Genomic DNA, 21,064 nt, shown 5'->3' on the forward strand with positions numbered 1-21,064 from the left:
TTAATTTAAATTTATGAAATTTAAAATTTTTAATTATTTATTTCAATACAATTAATTTGATACATCAGCTCAATCATAACGGTACATGAAATATTTAATAATTTGCCTTATGTCACATGTCAGTTCATCAAAAGTTAACATGCAATTAATCCTATATCTATTGGTCAAACCCCTTAATTGTCGCTGACTGCTTTAACAACTCCTTAGGCTGATAAAATTTTAATACTTGGGATTTACTTTCTTCAACATTTCCAATTAATTTTTATTTTCATCAGGAGAAAAAATTCAAGGATTATTTAACAACCGCTGACCACTAATCAGTCAGAAAACCTAGCCTATTATACTTCTTTCATTAAAAGAAAGAAAACAAATAAATGTCTGAAGCAGACGACAGCACAGCGATAAACAGAAGTTTGGTTCAGAAAATCGCCAAGCAAGCAAGATAATGATCGTGCCCAATCTTTATTCGCTTGATATTGAACACATGGAAATGCCATAGTACAAAGATTTGTCAACTGAAAGTGCAAATTGATTGAAACAATTTGACAAAGATAGGCACATATTAGTCCAAAATACCAATCTCCATGCAGATGATTAAATAAGAGAACTATTACTCTAGTGATGATGATCCTGGACATAGCGTAGGCCACAGTACTTGCAGACGGCTGGCTCCTTCAAGTCAAGGCATATGAACTCAATAGGATGCCCGAGTGCAGGGTTCGTGTCTGCAACAAGAAACAAGAAAGACTACCAATATTAACCCACTCTTTAGGGGATCACTGAGATAGAACATATGATGAAATATTTAAAAGTACCAAGTTCACAAGTGTAATGCCATACAATATACAGTAAACGTACCTCCTTCGCATGCAACAATCCTGCCTTCAACCTTGATGGGTGGAATTTCATTGATCAACTCCATTGGAGATTTCTTGCTAGTATCCTACAAATAAAAAGCAATTCTTCATTATTTCAGTGTTAATACAGACCTTCCAATTAGGAAGTAGAAAATTACAGAAAAAATAAACTTGCATGTAAAAAGTTCAATCAGCACAGAAAACATGATATTGTCACTAGAGATCGCGTGAATAGTAAAAGAATAAAAGAAATAACTGCTATAGCAATGAAGTCCACGATGTCATAGGTATGAACCACAGGATCATAGGAAAAAAGAAGTAAAGAAACATAAACAACCTGCCAAGTATGTATTAGCAACTTCAAACATAAGGCGAGGAAAGACAAACTAGAATCTACAGAGCATTGACGACTCTATAAACAAGACGGTATAGATCATCATCTTAAAATGGCTTTGGAATAAAATGCATTAATTTAGAAGAACTCAAATCACAATCTAAAACTGCAACAGTAAGGTTTGTTCTTCCATAACCAAAAGCATCCAAAACTAGATAATCATTTTGCTAATAATAAATGCATGCCACTATAGTGTCACCTTCTCAAAGCATTGTGTTTATCTTAAAATCCTGTAGCTGAAGCTCATAATTTCATGTTGATTTGACATTGTTAAGGGTCTAATGACTCCACGTACTTGTAAGTTGTTCAGATTTGAGTCACTAGTAAAAGTTTATTTGACTTCAATCAAGTGGAGGTTGAACTTGAGCAGTTAAAGTCATTATATTATGATTTGACCCTAATCATATAAAAAGAAAATAATGACTTGAACTTATTGCACGTATGCTCAAGCTTAAATTTAAATTTGGTCACAAGCTTACTTGAGTTCACAACACATATTGAGTTGACTAATTTTGAGCATCTCAACTCTTTCACCAAGTTGATTTTGAGTAGGAAAGTTAAAACTCAATCAAGGCAGCAAATCCATCCACTACTATAAGAAAAAGTAGGATGCTAAGCTAGAATTTGAAGGACAATTGGCAAAAAATTCAAGGCATACTAGCTAGAGATTTGAAAACACAACACTGGCATTCACTTGGGAACAGTTATATGATACTTGTATCCTCTGAATTCAAATGCACAAATATTTACAGGTTTTGTGCAAAGAACAAACAGACAAATAAAATCATGCCCAAGCATGTAAAATTTTGGAGTTGCCAAGTCAAACCACCATGAATCAAAGTTGATAAGAGAAACATGTCCATCTCCAATAAGACCCACCATCTTACATTTCATCATCTATATTGAAGGACCTAAAGGCACATGACCAACTCCACACAATTTCTATAACTTTCAGCTAAAACGGCAGGCATAGCAAATATTCAAAATGATAAAATTGGAAAAGAAGAATGGTTGTTAATACTCCAGCATGCAGACCTTTGCTAAATGTCAATTGCTATTTGCTAAGATTTAAACCTATGTCCAAACAATAGCAGTCCTTTCCCTTGGTAAAGAAAATCTATAGACTTGCATTTTGTTGAAAAACTGAATGGTTTGCCAATACATACAAAAGACATATATAAATAAAAAGTAAATAATCAGTTTAACCAGTATACAACTTCAGAAAAGAAAACAAAATTCCGTGCGGTTAAATAGATGGAAATAAAAGCTGTTGATTAACTGACTATTGGCAAAGAAATTCCATGATTGTTTCAAATTCATGGTAGAATTGTGTGCTTGATCTAATGAAAATAAAGAAACTAAAAGAACGTTTTTTCAATCATGTTGAAGTAAAATCTTCTGCAGCTTGGTAAATGACACTGAACGCATTTGGTACCAAAAATTTACTAGTTATTCATTGAATCCAGTAATAAGACTACGAGAGTTCTGTTCTATAGATTGAGCTTGAGGGATCAAATCACCCGAATTTCTAGTAGTTAAAAAATTTTCATATGAATCCAATTAACTTTGACATAATGATAATAACAATTAGGTTAAGTAAACCACAATCTCAAATCTCAGCCCAGTTTCAGTACGTAAATGCAAATAAAACCCCAGATATACCTAATGATATAGGTACAAAATCAACGATTTTTCGCAAATTAGAGTAGCATGATTATCTTCTTCTGAAAAAGAATCAATCAAGTCCCTCCCCTCTCCTAATCAGAAATCAATAAATGATTAAAAGTTGCAAATGGAAAAGGCACCTGCATCCATTTGGCAGTGTGATTGCTGATTTGACTGGTAACGAGACTGAAATTTCTGGTGCTGCAACCCAAATTGGACGATCTCGTTAGGGTTCTCAACAAAGCAGAAGCCATCGTTGGTTCCTGCCTGAAATTTTCACGGAGAGAAATATTTAATTCAGAAATTAGAAGAGAAAAAAAGGCAACGCTAACCTTATAGATTTGGAAGGGTGATCGGTCCATTGACAAATCCCCAGGCCCATCTCAAATGGGCCACGATCCTAATTTTTATGAATCTCCAGGCCCATTTAAAAAACTTTATGTAATTTTTTTCTAAAAAGAAATTTGTCACCTAATGTTCAAGCAAAGAAAAATTCTAAACAAGAATCTAACCAGTATGTCTTAACATGAATTTTTCCAACTACTTCCATTGTGTGCTACTATAATGCATATCTACCATTCAATAAGTAGAGCTCAATTTAATTTCTAAATTTATTTAATAAAAGTTGGTTCATAAGCAATTTTAGTTAGAGGCACATTTTAAGTTTATGAGTTTAATAATTAGTTAAAATATAAGTTTTAGTGATTTAACTAGTTAAATTTAAATGAATTCCACCATCTATAATTTAAAAAAAAAATTATAAGTGAAATTACACATACTTGTGAATGTATAATATAATTTAGCTAATTAAGACTATCACTTACATTGTATTTGGGTTACGCATTTGCCCTTATTATCACAAATAAAATAATTTAGAGACATATTGCTGAGATATGTATAGTTGACATATCTAGTCCCTGTTCCTCAGCAGTTATCCAACCTGTATTTTTCTTGATAAGCATGCCAAAATCACAAAAATACCAAGTTGATATCTGAATGGTTTCTTGAGCACAACCGCAAGCAGAAAGCTATTGCCTACTGCTGTAGCTTACCGGATGTCAGTTTCATGAAGGAAGCAAATCTAAATACTTTCAAATCATCTGGTACTTCATCACAGCCAATAACAAAGCCAACAGGCAATACATATTCGTAAACCTCACAATAGACAAAGAGTGGAGGTACAGTACATGGACTCACCAAGCCTACTGTAGTCAGCTGGCCCAGTACTCACCGGTACTGGCATCCATTATCATGCATTTTCTGGTTAGGATGCCTTAGTCCAAGAACAATCTTCTTACACATCTTTGCCACAATTTATCTTCATACACTGGAGGAGCTCTTCGTTGAATGGTGAAAGCACAGCTGTATTGAACTCCTAATCCACTACCATGTCACCTCGAGTGTGCAATCGCGCAGCATTTGTTCATAGTCACTCTCACTCATGGGTTGTTCAACTTCAAGTTGGAGGCATCTACATTGACCATGAGGCCTAAGCCTTCAGAGATATGGTGCCATCCACCACTTGATCAGAGGAATACCAACAGCAATTCACCAATTTATTACTGTTTCTGTCATCACTGCTCCATATAAATATAAAAATTCCTCTCATCCTCTTGCTCTCCAGGTTATATAGTGCATTGTCAAGTTACCACTGAGACATCAACAGTTCCTACCTTTGATCCAACTTTAAGGTTAGCGAGGAATGGGATCCTCAAATTGTTCATGGATCCCAAAAGAACTTCAGCCATGTGTTTCTTTCCAGCAAAATTATACAAATGTACAGCTGCACTCATAATGAACCGATCAGGTTCTGCAGACTCTCTCATCTGCTCAAAAAAGTGTATACCTTCTTCCACATGACCATAGTCCATGTAACCTCTTAGCATACTCTGAAAACAAGCAAGATCAGGACTTAAGCCAGCTGTCAATAGTTTTTTATAAACCCTTTCTGCTTCTGCCATAAGACCAGCTTTTGCATAAGCAGAGAGTAAGAGGTTAAAATGAGCACAAGAAGGTGGGATGCCTTTCTTCTCCATAGCATCAATTGTTTCCTCAGCCTCAGAATATTTCAATTTCCCTGTATAAGCTCGAACAAGGGAGAGGTATGTGAAGGAGTCCGGCAGCCACCCATCTCTCTGCATGCCATGGAAAAGTCCCTCAACTTCATGACAGAGTCCTGCTACTGCATACACGTTGATCATAATGTTGTAAATAACCTGCATTTTCCCGGTAAGGGGTTAAGCACTTCTGCTTTCAAATGGCTCATAGTGAATTCACTACTTTACATGAATGCTAGAAAAGTTGGTTTTGAAACTTTTAGAATAATAGAAAAGAAGGGAGAAAATAACAAGAGAATAATTACATGGTGCAGCTATAGAGAGCCTATATCCATGGACATAAAACCTTAAAGATTACATTTTACTAGCACCTCATTTACAAAATACACAAGGGTCCAAAATGATAATGGAAGATGCAAAATTTATATGGCATCCCATAAATCACTCCTTAATACAACCATCAAGTCAATGATTAAGCCAATGATTGTGCTAATCAACCACAAGATGTTCTCACAATCTTATCCCATGAATTAAGGGAATCTCATCAATTCCAACAGTTAGTCAAGCATTTGAGGCAGAATATGAATAATTAAAATTAATGAACTTGCCATCAAATTTGACACTGTAAATCAAAGGATACTTTTTATGATTTAATAAATCTAACAAATGACAAAAAGATAGGCTCATCTCAGACAAACAAACACGCATATATAGAGAGGTCAATTTCATGTGGCGATCATATGGTAATGCAAATTCCTTCAAGCCTAATCTCTATAGTTTTGGCAGTAAATATATGAATATACCTTCCCTGGTTTTATCCCTTCTTCCTGCATTTTGGTGAACAGAAGTGATGCTTCATTTGTCTTACCTGAGGGGATAAAAATTTTAAGGTTATGGAATATCTTAATCAAGGAAGAATATAATACCTTGCTAACTAAAGCACCAAAATAATATTTAACTGAAAAGAAGTGAATCTACCACCTCATAAACCATTTAGCTATATTGGGAGAGGACATAATGCATACATTGAGTTTATGTATTGTTTTCAAGTATATATACTATAATATACATTAATGAAATAGAAAGTAATGCAATAAAAAAATATATAGTAGAATGATAAGCGCGAAGCAATGGCCATTCTAATCATATGTTTGGCAGCAAGATGAAAAATAATGTAATGTAGACCATTTCTATTTCTATATTTAGTTTATCTGGCAGTGGTTATGGGTGGTGGCAGTGCAGTAGTCTTAGGGATGGTGACAATTGTTGAGTCGCAGTGGAAGTAAAATATGAGCAATGAAGTAAAGAAATAATCATATGATACCACACATTTTTGTTAGTAATGGACATTAACTAAATCAATAATGATTTTTTTAACACAGTTCATGTTAGATTACAATAGATTTTCTCCATACAACTAATAAAGCAACAAGTAATGTAATTTAATCACAATTGCATTTACACTTTTGATTACGTTTTACCAACATAGCCCAAGTGGTGCAAACAGATATGCTAAAGATGGTAACATCTCCTTGATGAATGCTGTGCTAGGTGCTAACCATAAACTAAGCCAACATAGACAGAACTTGAAGTACAGGGACACATCTTCCAAAAGTTCAGAGCAACAAAGGGAAAGACATTATTCGAAAAATACAACATCTTATTTCACCCAAAAGAAAAAAATAATTGGACCTTTAAAAATTTTAATGCAATTGCAAAATATAAAATGATATTATATGTTAATGGAGATTGGAGACAAAGGTAGCTGTAGCTTATTACCAGCCTTGCCATAATAGCTAATAATTTTCATGTATGCCTTCTCATCCAGAGGCACACCCAAGCTGCAAGCAGTATCTAAGATCTCCGCAACCTTATCCAGCTTCCGACCTCGTCCATAAACGCTGCATCCATAGTTAATTAATAAAAGCAGCAATAAAACTTCCCAAATATAGACAAACATGCAGATGCTACAAATAATATTATTTCAAGACACTTTTCTTCCATCAAGTTGTCACCTAATCATGGAGTTGTATGTCTGAATTGATGGAGTGACTCTCAAGGAAAGCATCCGTTCATAGATGCTGGCTGCAAAATGCAATCTCCCTGCAACATTACTTCTACAGATCAATGCCCACTTTTTTCTGTACTTATCTTGAAAAATAATAGTAATAATAAAAAAATAATAATAATAATGAGAGAATCTATATCAACCTGCTCCTAGCATTGCCTTGATAAAAATATTGTATGCCACTGTATCAAGCTCCATGTTGTCCTGCATGCTCTTGCGAATGACATTCTCTGCTTCCTGATGTTTGCCTGGCAATGGAATAATTCTCGTCAGTTCTCACTAATCAAAATTACCACAGAAGTAGCTACATACCATATTACCATGTCAAGATGCATTACGGACTACACCACTAGCATGCCTATTTTAACTGCCTTCTCAAAGACAATGATAAATCGCCAACTCAAGTAAGATGGAAGCTTTAGTTTTTGAACCTATAACTGTTTTGGGCAACAGAATTTTAATTCACGAGGATGAACCATTTGTAATAAGATTATATCCACATATAGTGCAGAATGACCACCTACCAAAGAATGTTATAAAATAAAATAAACTTTACTAATATATGAAAAGGCATTCCTACCACATTTAGTCAATGAATTCACAATAACGCTGACACCAAAAGCACCCAGATTGTGACCTTGATCAGTTAATTCCTTATAAAAACTGTATGCTTCCTCTGATTTACCACAGTTAACATATGCATCAATCATCGAGTTAAATATTGACTTTCCACATGATGGGGAATCCACAACTGCTGCAAAGGTCTCTTGAGCTTGCTTCAACTCTTGTCTTTTACCATATAAACTAATCAACGAAGCAATTATTTCATCCTCCAATCTGAAGCCTAGCTTTGTTACTTTAGCATTAATTGTGTTTGCTTCACATATATCACCTATGTAGAAGAAGATATGTCAGTCCTCAAGATCAGAGGAGGAAAAAAGAGGAGATTGCGCTGGATTCATGCCACAGAATGAATTCATAAAATTATAATGACAAATAAAACTCTTTCGGAGAGATGCATAAAATTGTACCAATCACAAGATATGGAAGGCAGGTTTCTAACCTTCCCTGATGAAGTTGCTAACTAGTTGATTCACTATAGACAAACCACCAACAGTCTCCAGCAATGACTTCAGAATTTTTTCCATCTTACTAAAGCTGCCATGTCTCAAATACAGGGTAAAGATAAGCCTGAGAGCCATAGTGTCGGGTTGACCAAAGACCAATAAGTTTTTATATTCCTTGTTTTGTCCATGCATAATCTTGAAAAATGTCTGGAAGTATCTACAATCTTGGAATGATCTGTTTGTACCCATTTCTTTTATCAGTTGTTCAGCATCTCTTAGCATGCCCTCCTTGCAAAGTACTTTAGTGACTGTCTTGAAAAGCTCCTCATCAAAATCTACTTGATCTTTTCTTATATGGATGATAAAATCCATAGCCTTTTCAGTCAACTGAAGTCTCAGATACAAATTGAGCATGTCATTACAAGAACCAGCATCGGGAAGTCCAGTCTTTGATAAAACTTGAAATGTAACTTCAGCAGAGTCCAGATCTTCTTTCATCACATAGCACTGCAAAAGAACAATATAAGCAAATCTCGATAGCCAAATGTCTCTAGACTTCATCACTTCAATAACACGCAGAGCTTTCTCAACATTTCCTGAATTAAGATGGACTTGTGCCATTGCTAAATATGTTTTCTCATCGCTCAGCATACCTAGTTGCTCAGTCTCTTCAAATGTTTTCTGTGCATCATCATACAGGCCAAGTTTCCCATATATTCTAATGAGCAATCCATAGATAACTTCATCCGCCACAATTTTCTTTCTTTGCATTTCTGTAAATAGAGAAAGGGCTTTAGAATAGTCCCCGTTTTTGTAATACATGGTCAGAAGTGAAGCACAGGTGAAGTTACTTGGAACAATTCCATGAGATCTCATATCCTCATACAATCTCCCTGCTTCATCCCAGTTACAATTTTTGGTACTTATGGTAATAAGCAAGCTATATGTCACTTCCTCAGGCATGTGCCCACTATTCTTCATCTCTTTAAAAATTTTGAAAGCCTCCTCATGAAAACCTTCCTTGACAAGTGAACTGATGACTACAGTATAAGTAAAATTATTGGGTGTCACCCCTTTATCCACCATTTGCCTCCATAATTCTATGACCTTGCCATGAAGTGATTTCTTCTGCAAAGAGGACAACATAAAGTTGTAAACTGAAACCGACAGTGGAATTCCCCTTTCTTGTACAGCAGAATAAAATGAAAGCATAGCCTTGTGACGTCCCCATCTGGCATATGAACACAACATAGTACCACAAGCAACTTCGTCAGGTTCACATCCTGCTTCAAGCATTTCCAAGAAGGTCTGTTCAGCCAACTTGATCTTTCCAACTTGCCCATATATTCGTAAAACAATTGTGTAGACTATAACACTTGGGTGATAGCTTAACTGTCAGAGCACAGCGCTGTCATTACATGAAATTAATTTCCAGATTTTTTTGAGGATAATAACAAAAAAACCAAAAAGAATGAAACTGAACTAGTTTAAGGCATGCATTCACTGCGTCCATACCCTATAAAAAGTCGCTCAAACCATCAACAGAAAACAAAAACCTAAGCAAATACCACGACACACACAATTTCAATCGAAATAAACACTCTTTTGCAGCTAATCACTGAAACCAATATGAACTTCATCAAAGTACATCCGTGCACATTCACCTAAAATTCCATGCAATGTTAAGCACAGACAAGCATTAGTCATCTGAACATAACAAAAATCTAGAATGAAATTATCTCTGCCCTCTCTAGACCCACCAAAATAACAAACGTCTCAAACAAAGAATTCTACAACTCTCTAGATCCACCAGAAACAACAAACGTCACAAACGAAGAATTCTACAACTCTCTAGACCCACCAAAAACAACAGTTTCATAAGAAGAATTCTACACTTAACAAGTCCTTGAATTATAACTACTACACAAAACAATAAGACACTTAAGAACAACCAGTATGCATATGATATAGATATATAAACTCAGAAAAATTAAAAAAAAAAAACTAAAATAAATCAAAAGCAACTGAAACAGACCTGCATTTTCATCCAGGCAAAGAAGTCTCTAGCCTCCCTCCATCCTTTCTGCTCCTTCAAAACAGTACACATCTCTCTAAAACTCAACTTACCCACAAAACCACTCAACAGCAGCCTCACATTCCTCTCCTCCTCTCTCTTCCCAGCCATCGACCTCACAGTCTTTATGGCTGCAACCACATGCTTCCCATAAAGTCGCCCATTCCTATCATCCTGCAAATACTGAACCATTTGCTCAGGCGTTCTCTTTATCCACTTCGGGGTCTGGGCGCGAGGACCTTGGTGTTTACGGAGCAAGCTTAAGTACTGAGCTTTAGCTTTGATTATGCGCCTGGCGTTGTCGTCTGAGAGAGGCTTCTTGGGATTCTTGGATTTGGGTTTGGGTTTTGAAATATTGCCGTCGCTTAAGGACCAAGGGTCCGAATGAATTGAGCAGTTGATGGGGATTTTGAAGTTTGATTTTGGTGGTTTTGAGGGTTTCGGTTTTGGCTTGGGAGGTGGACAGAGGAAGGAGGACTTGAAGCTTAGGCCGACGGGATCCATTTCCTTTCCTTTTTCGTCGTTTCCCGGGCAAATGGGATTTCGTTGCCGGTTACAGGAATTTAAGAGATGAGATAGTTTTCACATTGTAAGTCTTTTTTCTTTTTTTACTCATTAAAAAGTCTTTTTTTTTATAATTTCTTTAATATTTATAAAAATAATTACTATAAATCCCTACAATTTAAAAAAATCATTAAATATTATTATTTGAAAATTTCTCAATTAACAAATATATACGTTTTATCAAATAAAACGTTTGTCTGTTTATCAACAAAGCGGCGGTCCAGATTTTTTCTTTTTTTTTTTTAATTTGAATTATATAAATTTTTAAATATTTAGTCTATAAATTCAATGCAAAAAAAATGGTTTAACTTTTTTTTATAAAATAACTAAATATGAAAGAATTGGTTAATTTTTAAAAAATAAAATGATATTTTTTTATTTATAAAAATTCCTTAAATATATATATATTGTTAAGTTCATTAATCAATTAATCTATTTGTGTTGGTAAGGTATAAGCAAATTAGAGACACACCTTTTGTAAATGAAGCATATGAGGATTCTATTATTCGCTTCAAACCAAAACTATATTCCTCGGAATGAAATCTTGATGATGAATGGGATGATTTAATATATTATTAGGTTCTTGATGATGAATGGGATGATTTAATATATTATTAGGTTCTTGATGATGAATGGGATGATTTAATTATAAAATTACAGAGATTAACATTTAATGTAAACTATCTCTTTATTCTTCTGATCTTCATCGAGTGTTTTTTTTTATAGCAAAGCTTATTATAGAGATTGTTATACCACCAGTAAAACAGTATGAAGAGATACACAATTTTCCATCGGAAAAAGACTAAAATGCCACACATACTGATTATATCACATAATAAGAAATATTTTTAATCCTAATAAAGATTTTGAAGCTGAGATTTTCAAGTTCTTGTATCCAAATGTTCAGATTTAATAATAAAGCGGAAGAGCAGATTTTAATATGAATTTATAAATCAAGAGGAATTTAAGAGTGGTTCAAGAGATAAAAGAAATGGGAAGGAAAAGGATTTTTTTTTTCTTTAAATTAATCACAAAAAAATAAATAACTAGTCTTTGTTTCTATGAACATGGATTTATTATAATATAGACAAATTTAATCTAATTCAATTTAAATCAACTGTCCAACCAAAAAAAAAAAAAAATAAAGGAAGAAAACTGAAATGGGTTCAAATGCACATACACTTGCACTATAATGTGATCAAAACATTGTGAATATTGAAACAACATATATTTAGTCCCCTTAGTTATAGAAAATAATTTATACACAAAAATATTTTTTATAAAAAATATTACTTTTATTATGCAATAGCAATTTTAATAAATAAAAAATATTAATAAATTTATATATAATAGTAATAATAAGTTTCTCAAAATTAAAAAAAAAAATGATTTTCTCCAAAACTGACTTAATTTTCCTTTTAATAAAAGATATTTTTATTTCATAAATTTTCTGAATGCTTCAAACATATATTAAACAAAATATTTTCCATGGAACTGAAGGGTATATGTGAAATTTTCAGAAAGGTAGCCTTTGCAATCGCCTAATATAATCTTTCTGAGCCAAGAAAGGCGAGAATCGCTTGCCACATGTTTCCAGGAGGGGCAGGGATGCAGCAAGAAACTTCAAAGCTGGTTCAAATCAGCACTTAACAATGCTTGCTTCTTGGGCATTAAAGGAACTCTATCTGTCTATCAGGAATTTCCATACAAATTCCATTTTTACCACAAAACACTGCATCATATATTTAAAATGAAAAGGGTAACGCAGAACGGAGACAATATTATCATAGTTGATAAAGGTGGAAATAAGTCTGTTAAACTTTAAAAAAAGGGGGAAAAAGTTTGCCTTGCCATCCCTCAGAAAAGCAAAAGCTTTAGCATGCTGGGCAGTGCAGAACAGCAACTCTGCAAGAATCAGAAAATTATGCAAGTTCTGAAAATGACACTGTAGTTTTCTAATTAAATTGCTTACACAAATTCAATTTTATAATTGGAAGCATATGTATTTCCAGCAGATTAGATCAGAAGAAGAGAATGTTTTCAAAAGGGTTTAACCTATTTGAGAAGCAAGGCATGCAAAGGCAATGTCGAATACATGCATTTATCTAAAATAAAACAATTTTCTATCACTTGCTAATTTTTTCCATGGATAGTGAAAATAGAGTATTTGACAAGAAAACAAGTTCTTCGTAAACTATGTAGTAAATTTGTAATACATTTACATTTTATATGGCATAGGGCAACATACTTTTTTTTGATCAAAGCCCTTAAAAGGACAACAAAGTTTGTTTAAGCAAACCCTATGACAGCTTGATACAATGCTGAATGCATGAAAGCAGGACAAAACTTAGTTATACCACCAGAATCTAACAGTGAGAAATAGGGGAGAGATTCAGCTTATCATTGTAAATAATGCTTTAAAATTTTACCTTTGATAGAAATAAACTTATATACAATTGGTGAAAATTCACCCCATCTGGCCCTCTGATGTAAGAAGCTCCATTTGTTCAGTAAGATGATTAATATGTTGAATATTGTCCTGGCCATTCTCCTGCCATGATTGCAATTCCTGTTCTCTGGTCATGCCGCTAAGCAGTGAGCTTGAATTAATTTCATCTGTGTCCACTGTGATTGGACTTGCTGCAAGAAACTGTTCCCAGAATACATCATTAATGCCAGGAAGCTTATGTATACCATCCATCAAGATATCTGTGTCCTGATTGGAAGAATAGGCATCAGTTTCTTCAGGAATTGCTACATCCAAGACAGGCGGCATTAGTGTGGTGTTCTCTCCAACCCCCGTCTCTGGATCGACAAAATTTGTATTAGGAACTCCAGCGGAGATTTCTGACATAATTCCTTGTCTCTCAGCAAAATTAGGCAGAATTGCATCTTGCCCAGAATTATGCATTTTCATCTCAGAAATAAAATCTGTTTTAACATGGTCAGTTACAACACAAGAAGGAGATTGGACCTCAGAAACGGCATGACATGGATGACTGGCAGAAAAAGCTGACTCAACAGGCAAAAATGATGCTTGAACATCTGAAAGCATCAATTCTGAGATTCGACTTGAAGTATTGCTGCTGTCTAATGCACTGGAAGAAGGAAGATTACCAATCAGGAAAGGCGCAGAATTGTTTATTGATGGTTCCAGCCTAGATGATGAATTCATCTTCAGGATCTGGTGCAGCATTGCTTTTGCTGCTTCATTCATAGAAGAATGGAATTTTACAATCTGCCCATTGGGAGAATTACTGCCGGTCTTGACTGCCAAATTTTCTTCCTCCTGCCTGGGAAGTCTCCTCTTTTTATTGCCCCCAGCAGCAAGTCTGTTGCTTTCATTATTCTGCTGTACAAGCTGATTTAAGAAGCCTGGACTTTGCATGGCCTTTGCAAGGAATGACATCATCTGTTGTTGCCGCTGCTCCATTGCCTGAACACGTTGCCCTACAGTTTGCAACTGGTTATCTGTAGCTTGCTGCTGCTGCCTCAATCTAACAAGTTCCTGCATGAGCACATTCTTGTCCCGTTTTAGTCTTTCAACCTCTTCCTCAAGTCCAAACTTTCCAACTTCAACACATGCTGAAACTTTAGAGCTCTGAACCTGAGGGGGTTGAGTACTCTGTCCATTAAGAGACTTTTTCCTAGATATACTCTTCAAGAGATGCTTTTGCCCTTTTAAGAACCCCTCATTTGCAAATTCATAGCGATCTGGATCAACTTTTCTGAAACCCTGCTTCAAGAAGGTAAAACATCAAGGAACAATAAAGCCACTATCAACAGGGCTGAATGCATCGAGCAGATTCAAAGTCTAAATACATAAAATGTAGCAACTGATCAAATTTCACATGACAAATATAGTTACAAGTCAATAATTTCTTCAAATTTAAGCACATAATGCAAAAGTAAAGAAAAAAAATCCCCGTCAGTTAATACTTGTAGAAATATAATATTTTGTTGTTGTTCTCAACAGAGATTACAGCCTATTTATAAGTGAGAGACCGTATCTAAACAGGAAGGAAAATAAAGTTTATGATTATACAATTCTAAGATTAAGTAACTGATCTATCTATCAATATTTACTTCCTATATTAACATATTTACTTCTTATAACTTATAACACTCCCCTCAAGTTGGAGTATAAATGTTAATAACGCCCAACTTATTATATATATAATCAATTTCAACCATAAGAACAATCAACCCAAAACAATCAAAATAAACAAAGGAACAGAACCCGTGAACAGTAGCCGTGAACAGTTTTCGTGAATAGTGCCCGATATCTTCAAATGTTACCCTTTATGAGTAACCCAAATGCATATAACCCTAAGTCTCTAAATGTTACCCTTTATGAGTGATCCCGATGAATAGAGCCTTTAAGTCTCCAAATGTTACTCTTATGGATAACCCAAATGAATAGAGTTCTAAGTCTCCAAATGTTACCCTTTATGGGTAAGCCGATAAACAGAGCCTTAAGTCTCCAAATATTACCTTTATGGATAACCTAAATGAATAGAGTTCTAAGTCTCCAAATGTTACCCTTTATAGGTAACCCGATGAACAAAGCCCTAAGTCTCTAAATGTTACCCTTTATAGATAACCCAAATGAAGAGAGTCCTCAAGCTCCAAATGTTACCCTTTATGGGTAATCCCAATGAACAGAGCCCTAGATCTCCGAATATTATCCTTTATGGGTAACCCAAATGAACATAGCCCTAAGTCTCCAAATGTTACCCAGGGTAACCCAAAATGAACAGAGTCCTAAATTTCCAGATGTTACCCTTTATGGATAACCTGGATAAACAGACCCCTAAGTCTCCAAATATTGCTCTAAGTCTCCAAATGTTACCTTTTATGAGTAACCCAAAATGAACATAGCCCTGAGCCTCCAAATATTACCCTTTATGGATAACCCAAAATCACGTTTTACCTGTCTCAACCGCAGATCTAACAAGCAGGTTGCAAGGTAACTAAACGCCTCCACCCAACATCCAAACGGCAAATGAACCACAAATATGATAAGTGAGTTGCAAGGCAACTTCGGCGTCCTCTCTAGGTGGACGATGGGAGACAAATATTACCCTAGATGGGTGACACAAAAGTACAGGAGCCCTAAGTCTCCAAAAATTTTAAAATTTGACGAGAGAAAGAGAAATTAAATCTCTACGAGAATAGCTTTGATACCATGTAGAAATATAATATTTTGTTGTTGTTCTCAACAGAGATTACAACCTATTTATAAGTGAGACCGTATCTAAACAGGAAGGAAAATAAAGTCTATGATTATACAATCCTAAGATTAAGTAACTAATCCATCTATCAATATTTACTTCCTGTATTAACATATTTACTTCCTATAACTTATAACAATACTTAACAGGGTAATATTATCATCCTTGCCTGTCTAACAGCACGGCAAAAAGATCTAATTTATAAGCCAAGCAACTTGCTTTAAAGACAATGGATCTCTAGCATATAAGAAACAATCAACACAATGCTTGGGTAAATACATCCTTAAGAAGGTGGAAATGGCAACTGTTGAGATGGTTCAGACACATGCATCATAGACCAGCAAATGCTCCAATACATTGTTACCTAATTCAGGGTTCATGGTACGTGGGACAGGTACAAACACGGGATACGTTAATTTTAATAATTCATGATATCGAGGGGTAGCCTTAGTTGGTACGCTATAAAGGGTAGCGTTGCACTAAAACATATTGATAAATTCATTTTAAGGCTTTAAGTATAAAAAAACATGTAATTTAAAGGAGCTATTTTACAATTTAAGATGCATGTGTATAAAATTAATTTAATTTAGCTCAAAATCAGTATTTTTAAGAGTCATACTTGCTATATTTTAGTTTTTTTACTTCTTTTTTTGCACAATTCACCAATTGTTTTAATATGTGAATGTATCCTGTTTGGGTACGAAGAATCAGAAACATGATATGAGGGGGTATGAGCGATCTAGGTAACACTGCTCCAACATAAGGCTGACACATTGATGTGGTAGGAAAGAAGTAAAGAGAGGCAAGCCTAAGATGACACAAGGGAAAGTAGTGAGGAAGGCCTTGGCAGCTTAGATTTTTTTGATATAGAGGAACTGGATCCAGTTCTTTTCTTTTCTTTTCTTTTTTTTGAAGGGGTGGGGGGGGGGGGGGGGGAGTGTTGGGGTCACTCGGCAGAGACACAAGTATAACTAGATTTCATAACTAGCCTCTAGCTAGTGGATACAAATCCCAACATCAATATAATTACAAAACAGTATCCCAAATCAATTAAGTACAAGCCAATTCTGAAAAGATGGGTGCTCCTTGGTTCAAACAGGGCAGGCAGCAACAATGACTAATGCATGCAGTCCAACTGATCAGCAATTGGAGGTACTCACACATGTGAGGCATGCCCACTGCACCTTTACAGTGGTGGCAAATTAAGGCTTGCTTGAGTTGAAAAGGTAAAGAATAATTGCTGGCTAAAGGTTAAAACAGAATTGGGATAATTCCAAAATAGTGACAACACCCATAACTTTTCCTCAATAAAACAATTCTAACATTCAAGAAAGAGTAGAGCACCCATAAACTTTTGCTTTAATGTTAGTAAGTGTTGATTAAGGGACTCAACCACTGAGACATGCCCACCATACGAGACAACTCAAGTTGAATTATAATACTCTTATCATGTTAAGGATTGAACCCCTAACAAGTCAGAAAGAGAGGAAAGGAGAGAGAACGAAAGGGAAGAAATGCAGAGTAGAGAGAATTTGAGAGAGGGAGATAGAAGAAAGAAAGATTGATTAATATCTTGGAATTTCAATACAAGAGATGATATTTGAATTATATAGCAGACTCAACAACTGCTAGTAACTAATTCAACTACTTGACAACAAGCTCACTTTTGCAGCTAACTACTTTATTCCTATCCTGCCTTTCTAGTGCCACCTCATCAATCTTTTGCCACTCAATAACTCTTCTTCTCTCTTACATGTAACATATTATTGCCCTGGCATAAAGTTTAGAACCCAAGATCCAAACTCCACACCAAAAATCAATCAAAGGCAACAAGGTTTCTATCTGCTTCACCAGGTCGATGAAATTACACAAACACAATGCACAAGTACATTTAAGAATAGTGCAACCTTCTCTCACAATCAAGTGGGGCTCATCCATGACTTTAGCCAAGTAGCCCCACCTTGATGCGGAGTAAGGTTACAATGTTATTCAGAGGAATCATTGAATGACTCCTCCAAAAATCGAGGGGCAGGGTTGGGACTAGAGAGAGTGTAGAAGCCATGTCATGCATAAGAATTGATCTCGTGTACAATATTATATCCAACTTTACTATGCCATAACAAATTCCAAGTTAATCTCAAATAACTAATTATCATATCGAACACGCCATATTATACCATACTTCACAACATCATCACAAATATCAAGCAAGTCTCCTGTCGCTACTTACTACATCATCACAGTATCAAGCAATCATCTATTGCACATCCAGGATTATTTGTATTCACCAATTACGATATTGGAATAAAAAATTTCAAAAGTTTGCACTAAATTCCAGCTGAATGATACAGTGAAAGCAAATTAACTGATTTCATCAGAATTAATTCATAACAAAAAGCTCAAAATAGTAAAGTTATATAGGTTTAATCAAAATTCAAACATTCAGTTATAAGTGATTTCACAGGGAACTTACAACTGAACATTAGACTTGTTAACTATCAGTTTACCCTGTTAAATCATAATACCAACAATCAAGACACTGCCAAGTAAACACAATACCGGTCAAGTATACTCGATCAAGGTGTCATTTAACCTGCAAATTGTGAGCACATTGGTTAATACATGCCTCATTTTATACATATCTTGAGAAAACAAAGTACACTTCATAAAAGCAGCAGCTGGTTCTGAATCATTTCATAATTCACACTGAAAGTATATATATATATATATATATATATATATATATATATATATATATAATGTAAAATGAATTTGTCGATACAGGAAGAAATAGTATTTCTTGTTCATAGAAACAGAAAAAGACAAACCAACAACCGAGTACTTATTAGTGTTGTCAGATAAAACATGGACGGGATAGAGTAAAGACAGTATGTGTAGGGGGCAAAGAAAAGTGGAAGCCAAAAATCTTGTAGACTTGGACAGTTAAAAATATTAAGGCCAAAAAAAAAAGTGCACTTGAGAACCAAAACATAATATATGAACCAAGCAACCCAGGCTAACACAATGCACATTTGTGGCCTTCAATGAAAACAGTCAGAAGGATATGATAGGGTCCAAGCTAGGAGCATTGCTTCTCATGAGCTTGTGCTCTCCTAATAAAAGAAACAACTTCTACTTTATTAGGTTTGTCTCATTTTAGTACCTGGATACAAGGAACCTCATTTTTTCCAGTAAATATCACAAACTACTAACTATACATTCAAAGAAACCACTAGATAAAATATATCATTAGAGGAAGAATGTGCCCTAAATTTTCCTCTCATCTGCACAATCGTGCACACACATGCACAAAATTAATTAATGAAAAAATTGACTATTATAGGTATTTAATAAAAGATAAAGATTAAATTAGAAGGAAGTAAAAGGTGAAACCAAGTTGAACAATCAAGATATTTGATAATACAAAAAAATATTAAATTTCAAAACACAATTCAACAAGAAATCCATGTTACCTATAATTATGCATTGCCAAAAACTCCAATAGTATTTTCATGTTAAACAGTGCAATTTTATCCCAAATGGGTGTAGGCAGTAGCCTCCTCCTCAAGTAAAACTGAGCAACTAAGCTATCTTCCCAGTATTTTTAAATAAATCAAATAAACAACAAAACTTCTAATAGCTCTCATATTGCATCCTTAACTAATATCGGTAAGCTATCTTTAAACATCTGGCAAGAGTCTCCAAAACGTAAACACCTAGGTAAAACAGAAAACACTGATTTGTATAGAACTGATTTGCACTTCTGCAAAAACATAACATGCTCTTCTTTTTCCTCTTCTTCTTCTTTTATATTGGGTTCACTCAAAAATCAACAACTTACCTATTTTCCCCATATTTCATGAATAAACTGATGAGCGCATAAATATACATCCTACTAAATAAAAGTAGGATAAGCCTCCTCTAGATATGTATATCAAATATCAGATGAACAGGCATGATTGGACTTGAAATATAATGATAAACTATCAGCTTGAAGCTTCACATATACCATCAGGCTCCATAAAGAAAATATAATTAGCTACTTTTTGAGTTTTTGCCTCTGAGAAAGCATAAGTCAGATCAAAAGTAATTTCACATCCCGCCCCACTGACAATAATTGTGGACCTTAGTACAAGTCAAACTTGCCTATTATCCTAACTTATAATTCAAAGGACAAAATTATTCCAAGAAATGCATTGAATCAACAACCATATTGGTATACTTGTAAAATCCAGGGCAAAAACTAAGGGAGGCAGTACCTTTGGGAGGTGAAATTGCCATTTCTACACACACAAACAGAAAAGCCAAAATACCAACACCCACAAGCTAATAGAAACACAATAGCCACTAAAGCCAAAATATCAAGCATCAAAATATGCACAAACTAACACAAACAACAAATTAAACATAATCAATTGCTAAGACTAATTAAAAGATCCACAAAAAAAAAAAAGATGATGCAATATATAAGCACGCATATCCACAAAGAGAGTCTCACACAACAACCAGCACAGTAATAATGATAGTATCAAAAAGGAAGGAAAACCCACATAGGTATTCAACTGTCTGACAAAGCTAGAGAAATTGCTGTGCTTGAAATACTTAGGCAAAAGGTCCTTCTGAAACTCCGGCACATTCCACACTACAAAACTGTTATCACTGCTACTCCACGACACCACCGAATTGGTTGAGGGGTCATCCACCATGTCGTAAGTCTTGCTCAAAAATGGCGGCACCGAATTCATGGTCACAGCTTCCATGGTGAAATTTGATCAAAGTATGAATCCAGTGAGGGATCGAAATTTTGTGGCCTGGGTTCGAAAATAGAAATGGTAAAGGGGTTTAGAGAGGAATTTATAGTGGCAGTATCGAGAGAGACGAGGGACAGCGAAAAATAATTAAATATGGCTAAATCACATCCAGTCAGTGAAGGATGTTTAAAAGTTTAATCTAATTTTTTTGGGGGCTGAATGCATATTTTATCAAATAATTTTCTCCCTTTTAATTTTATATTCATTCTATTTAGAATAATTTAACACTTAAATGCTAATCAAGTGAAACTCATTAACTTATAAAAAGAATAT

General features: G+C 34.8%; 3 protein-coding genes across 4 annotated transcripts; all 3 read right to left on the reverse strand.

The window, feature by feature from the left end:
* Positions 1-426: 426 nt before the first annotated feature.
* On the reverse strand, positions 427-3,215 carry LOC110622827 (NADH dehydrogenase [ubiquinone] iron-sulfur protein 6, mitochondrial). The gene is made up of 3 exons (XM_021767493.2): positions 3,057-3,215; positions 859-943; positions 427-725 (listed from the first exon to the last, which is right to left on the reverse strand). Exons 1-3 carry the CDS (start codon positions 3,168-3,170, stop codon positions 616-618), a joined length of 309 nt encoding a protein of 102 aa, XP_021623185.1. The 5' UTR covers positions 3,171-3,215; the 3' UTR covers positions 427-615.
* Positions 427-10,769, reverse strand: LOC110622824 (pentatricopeptide repeat-containing protein At5g27270). 2 transcript variants are annotated; one of them, XM_021767488.2, is made up of 10 exons: positions 10,144-10,768; positions 8,105-9,500; positions 7,622-7,933; positions 7,185-7,289; positions 6,989-7,076; positions 6,753-6,874; positions 5,777-5,841; positions 3,057-5,132; positions 859-943; positions 427-725 (listed from the first exon to the last, which is right to left on the reverse strand). In XM_021767488.2, the coding sequence occupies exons 1-8, from the start codon at positions 10,684-10,686 to the stop codon at positions 4,557-4,559; spliced, it is 3,207 nt and encodes a 1,068-aa protein (XP_021623180.1). In that variant the 5' UTR covers positions 10,687-10,768; the 3' UTR covers positions 427-725; positions 859-943; positions 3,057-4,556. The 2 variants fall into 2 exon arrangements, with proteins under 2 accessions (XP_021623180.1, XP_021623182.1); XM_021767490.2 differs by lacking the exons at positions 427-725; positions 859-943 and having other exon boundaries at positions 4,746-5,132; positions 5,781-5,841; positions 10,144-10,769.
* A 1,607-nt stretch (positions 10,770-12,376) lies between these two features.
* LOC110623021 (heat stress transcription factor A-1b) lies at positions 12,377-20,876 on the reverse strand. The gene is made up of 3 exons (XM_021767834.2): positions 20,531-20,876; positions 13,176-14,482; positions 12,377-12,651 (listed from the first exon to the last, which is right to left on the reverse strand). The coding sequence occupies exons 1-2, from the start codon at positions 20,738-20,740 to the stop codon at positions 13,214-13,216; spliced, it is 1,479 nt and encodes a 492-aa protein (XP_021623526.1). The 5' UTR covers positions 20,741-20,876; the 3' UTR covers positions 12,377-12,651; positions 13,176-13,213.
* Positions 20,877-21,064: the final 188 nt, after the last annotated feature.

The sequence above is a fragment of the Manihot esculenta genome, chromosome 9 (assembly GCF_001659605.2).
Source record: "Manihot esculenta cultivar AM560-2 chromosome 9, M.esculenta_v8, whole genome shotgun sequence".
NCBI lineage: Eukaryota > Viridiplantae > Streptophyta > Magnoliopsida > Malpighiales > Euphorbiaceae > Manihot > Manihot esculenta.

Excerpts from the sequence above, each read along its gene's own strand:
- LOC110622827 (XM_021767493.2), bottom strand. The coding sequence starts at position 3,170 with ATGGCTTCTGCTTTGTTGAGAACCCTAACGAGATCGTCCAATTTGGGT. Across the intron at positions 944-3,056 it reads ACACTGCCAAATGGATGCAG|GATACTAGCAAGAAATCTCC; the intron begins GTGCCTTTTCCA and ends TTTTATTTGTAG. Across the intron at positions 726-858 it reads GATTGTTGCATGCGAAGGAG|ACACGAACCCTGCACTCGGG; the intron begins GTACGTTTACTG and ends TTCTTGTTGCAG.
- LOC110622824 (XM_021767488.2), bottom strand. The coding sequence starts at position 10,686 with ATGGATCCCGTCGGCCTAAGCTTCAAGTCCTCCTTCCTCTGTCCACCT. Across the intron at positions 7,934-8,104 it reads TAGCAACTTCATCAGGGAAG|GTGATATATGTGAAGCAAAC; the intron begins GTTAGAAACCTG and ends TCTTCTACATAG. Across the intron at positions 5,133-5,776 it reads AAGGGATAAAACCAGGGAAG|GTTATTTACAACATTATGAT; the intron begins GTATATTCATAT and ends GGGAAAATGCAG.
- LOC110623021 (XM_021767834.2), bottom strand. The coding sequence starts at position 20,740 with ATGGAAGCTGTGACCATGAATTCGGTGCCGCCATTTTTGAGCAAGACT. Across the intron at positions 14,483-20,530 it reads TCAGACAGTTGAATACCTAT|GGTTTCAGAAAAGTTGATCC; the intron begins GTGGGTTTTCCT and ends TTCTTGAAGCAG.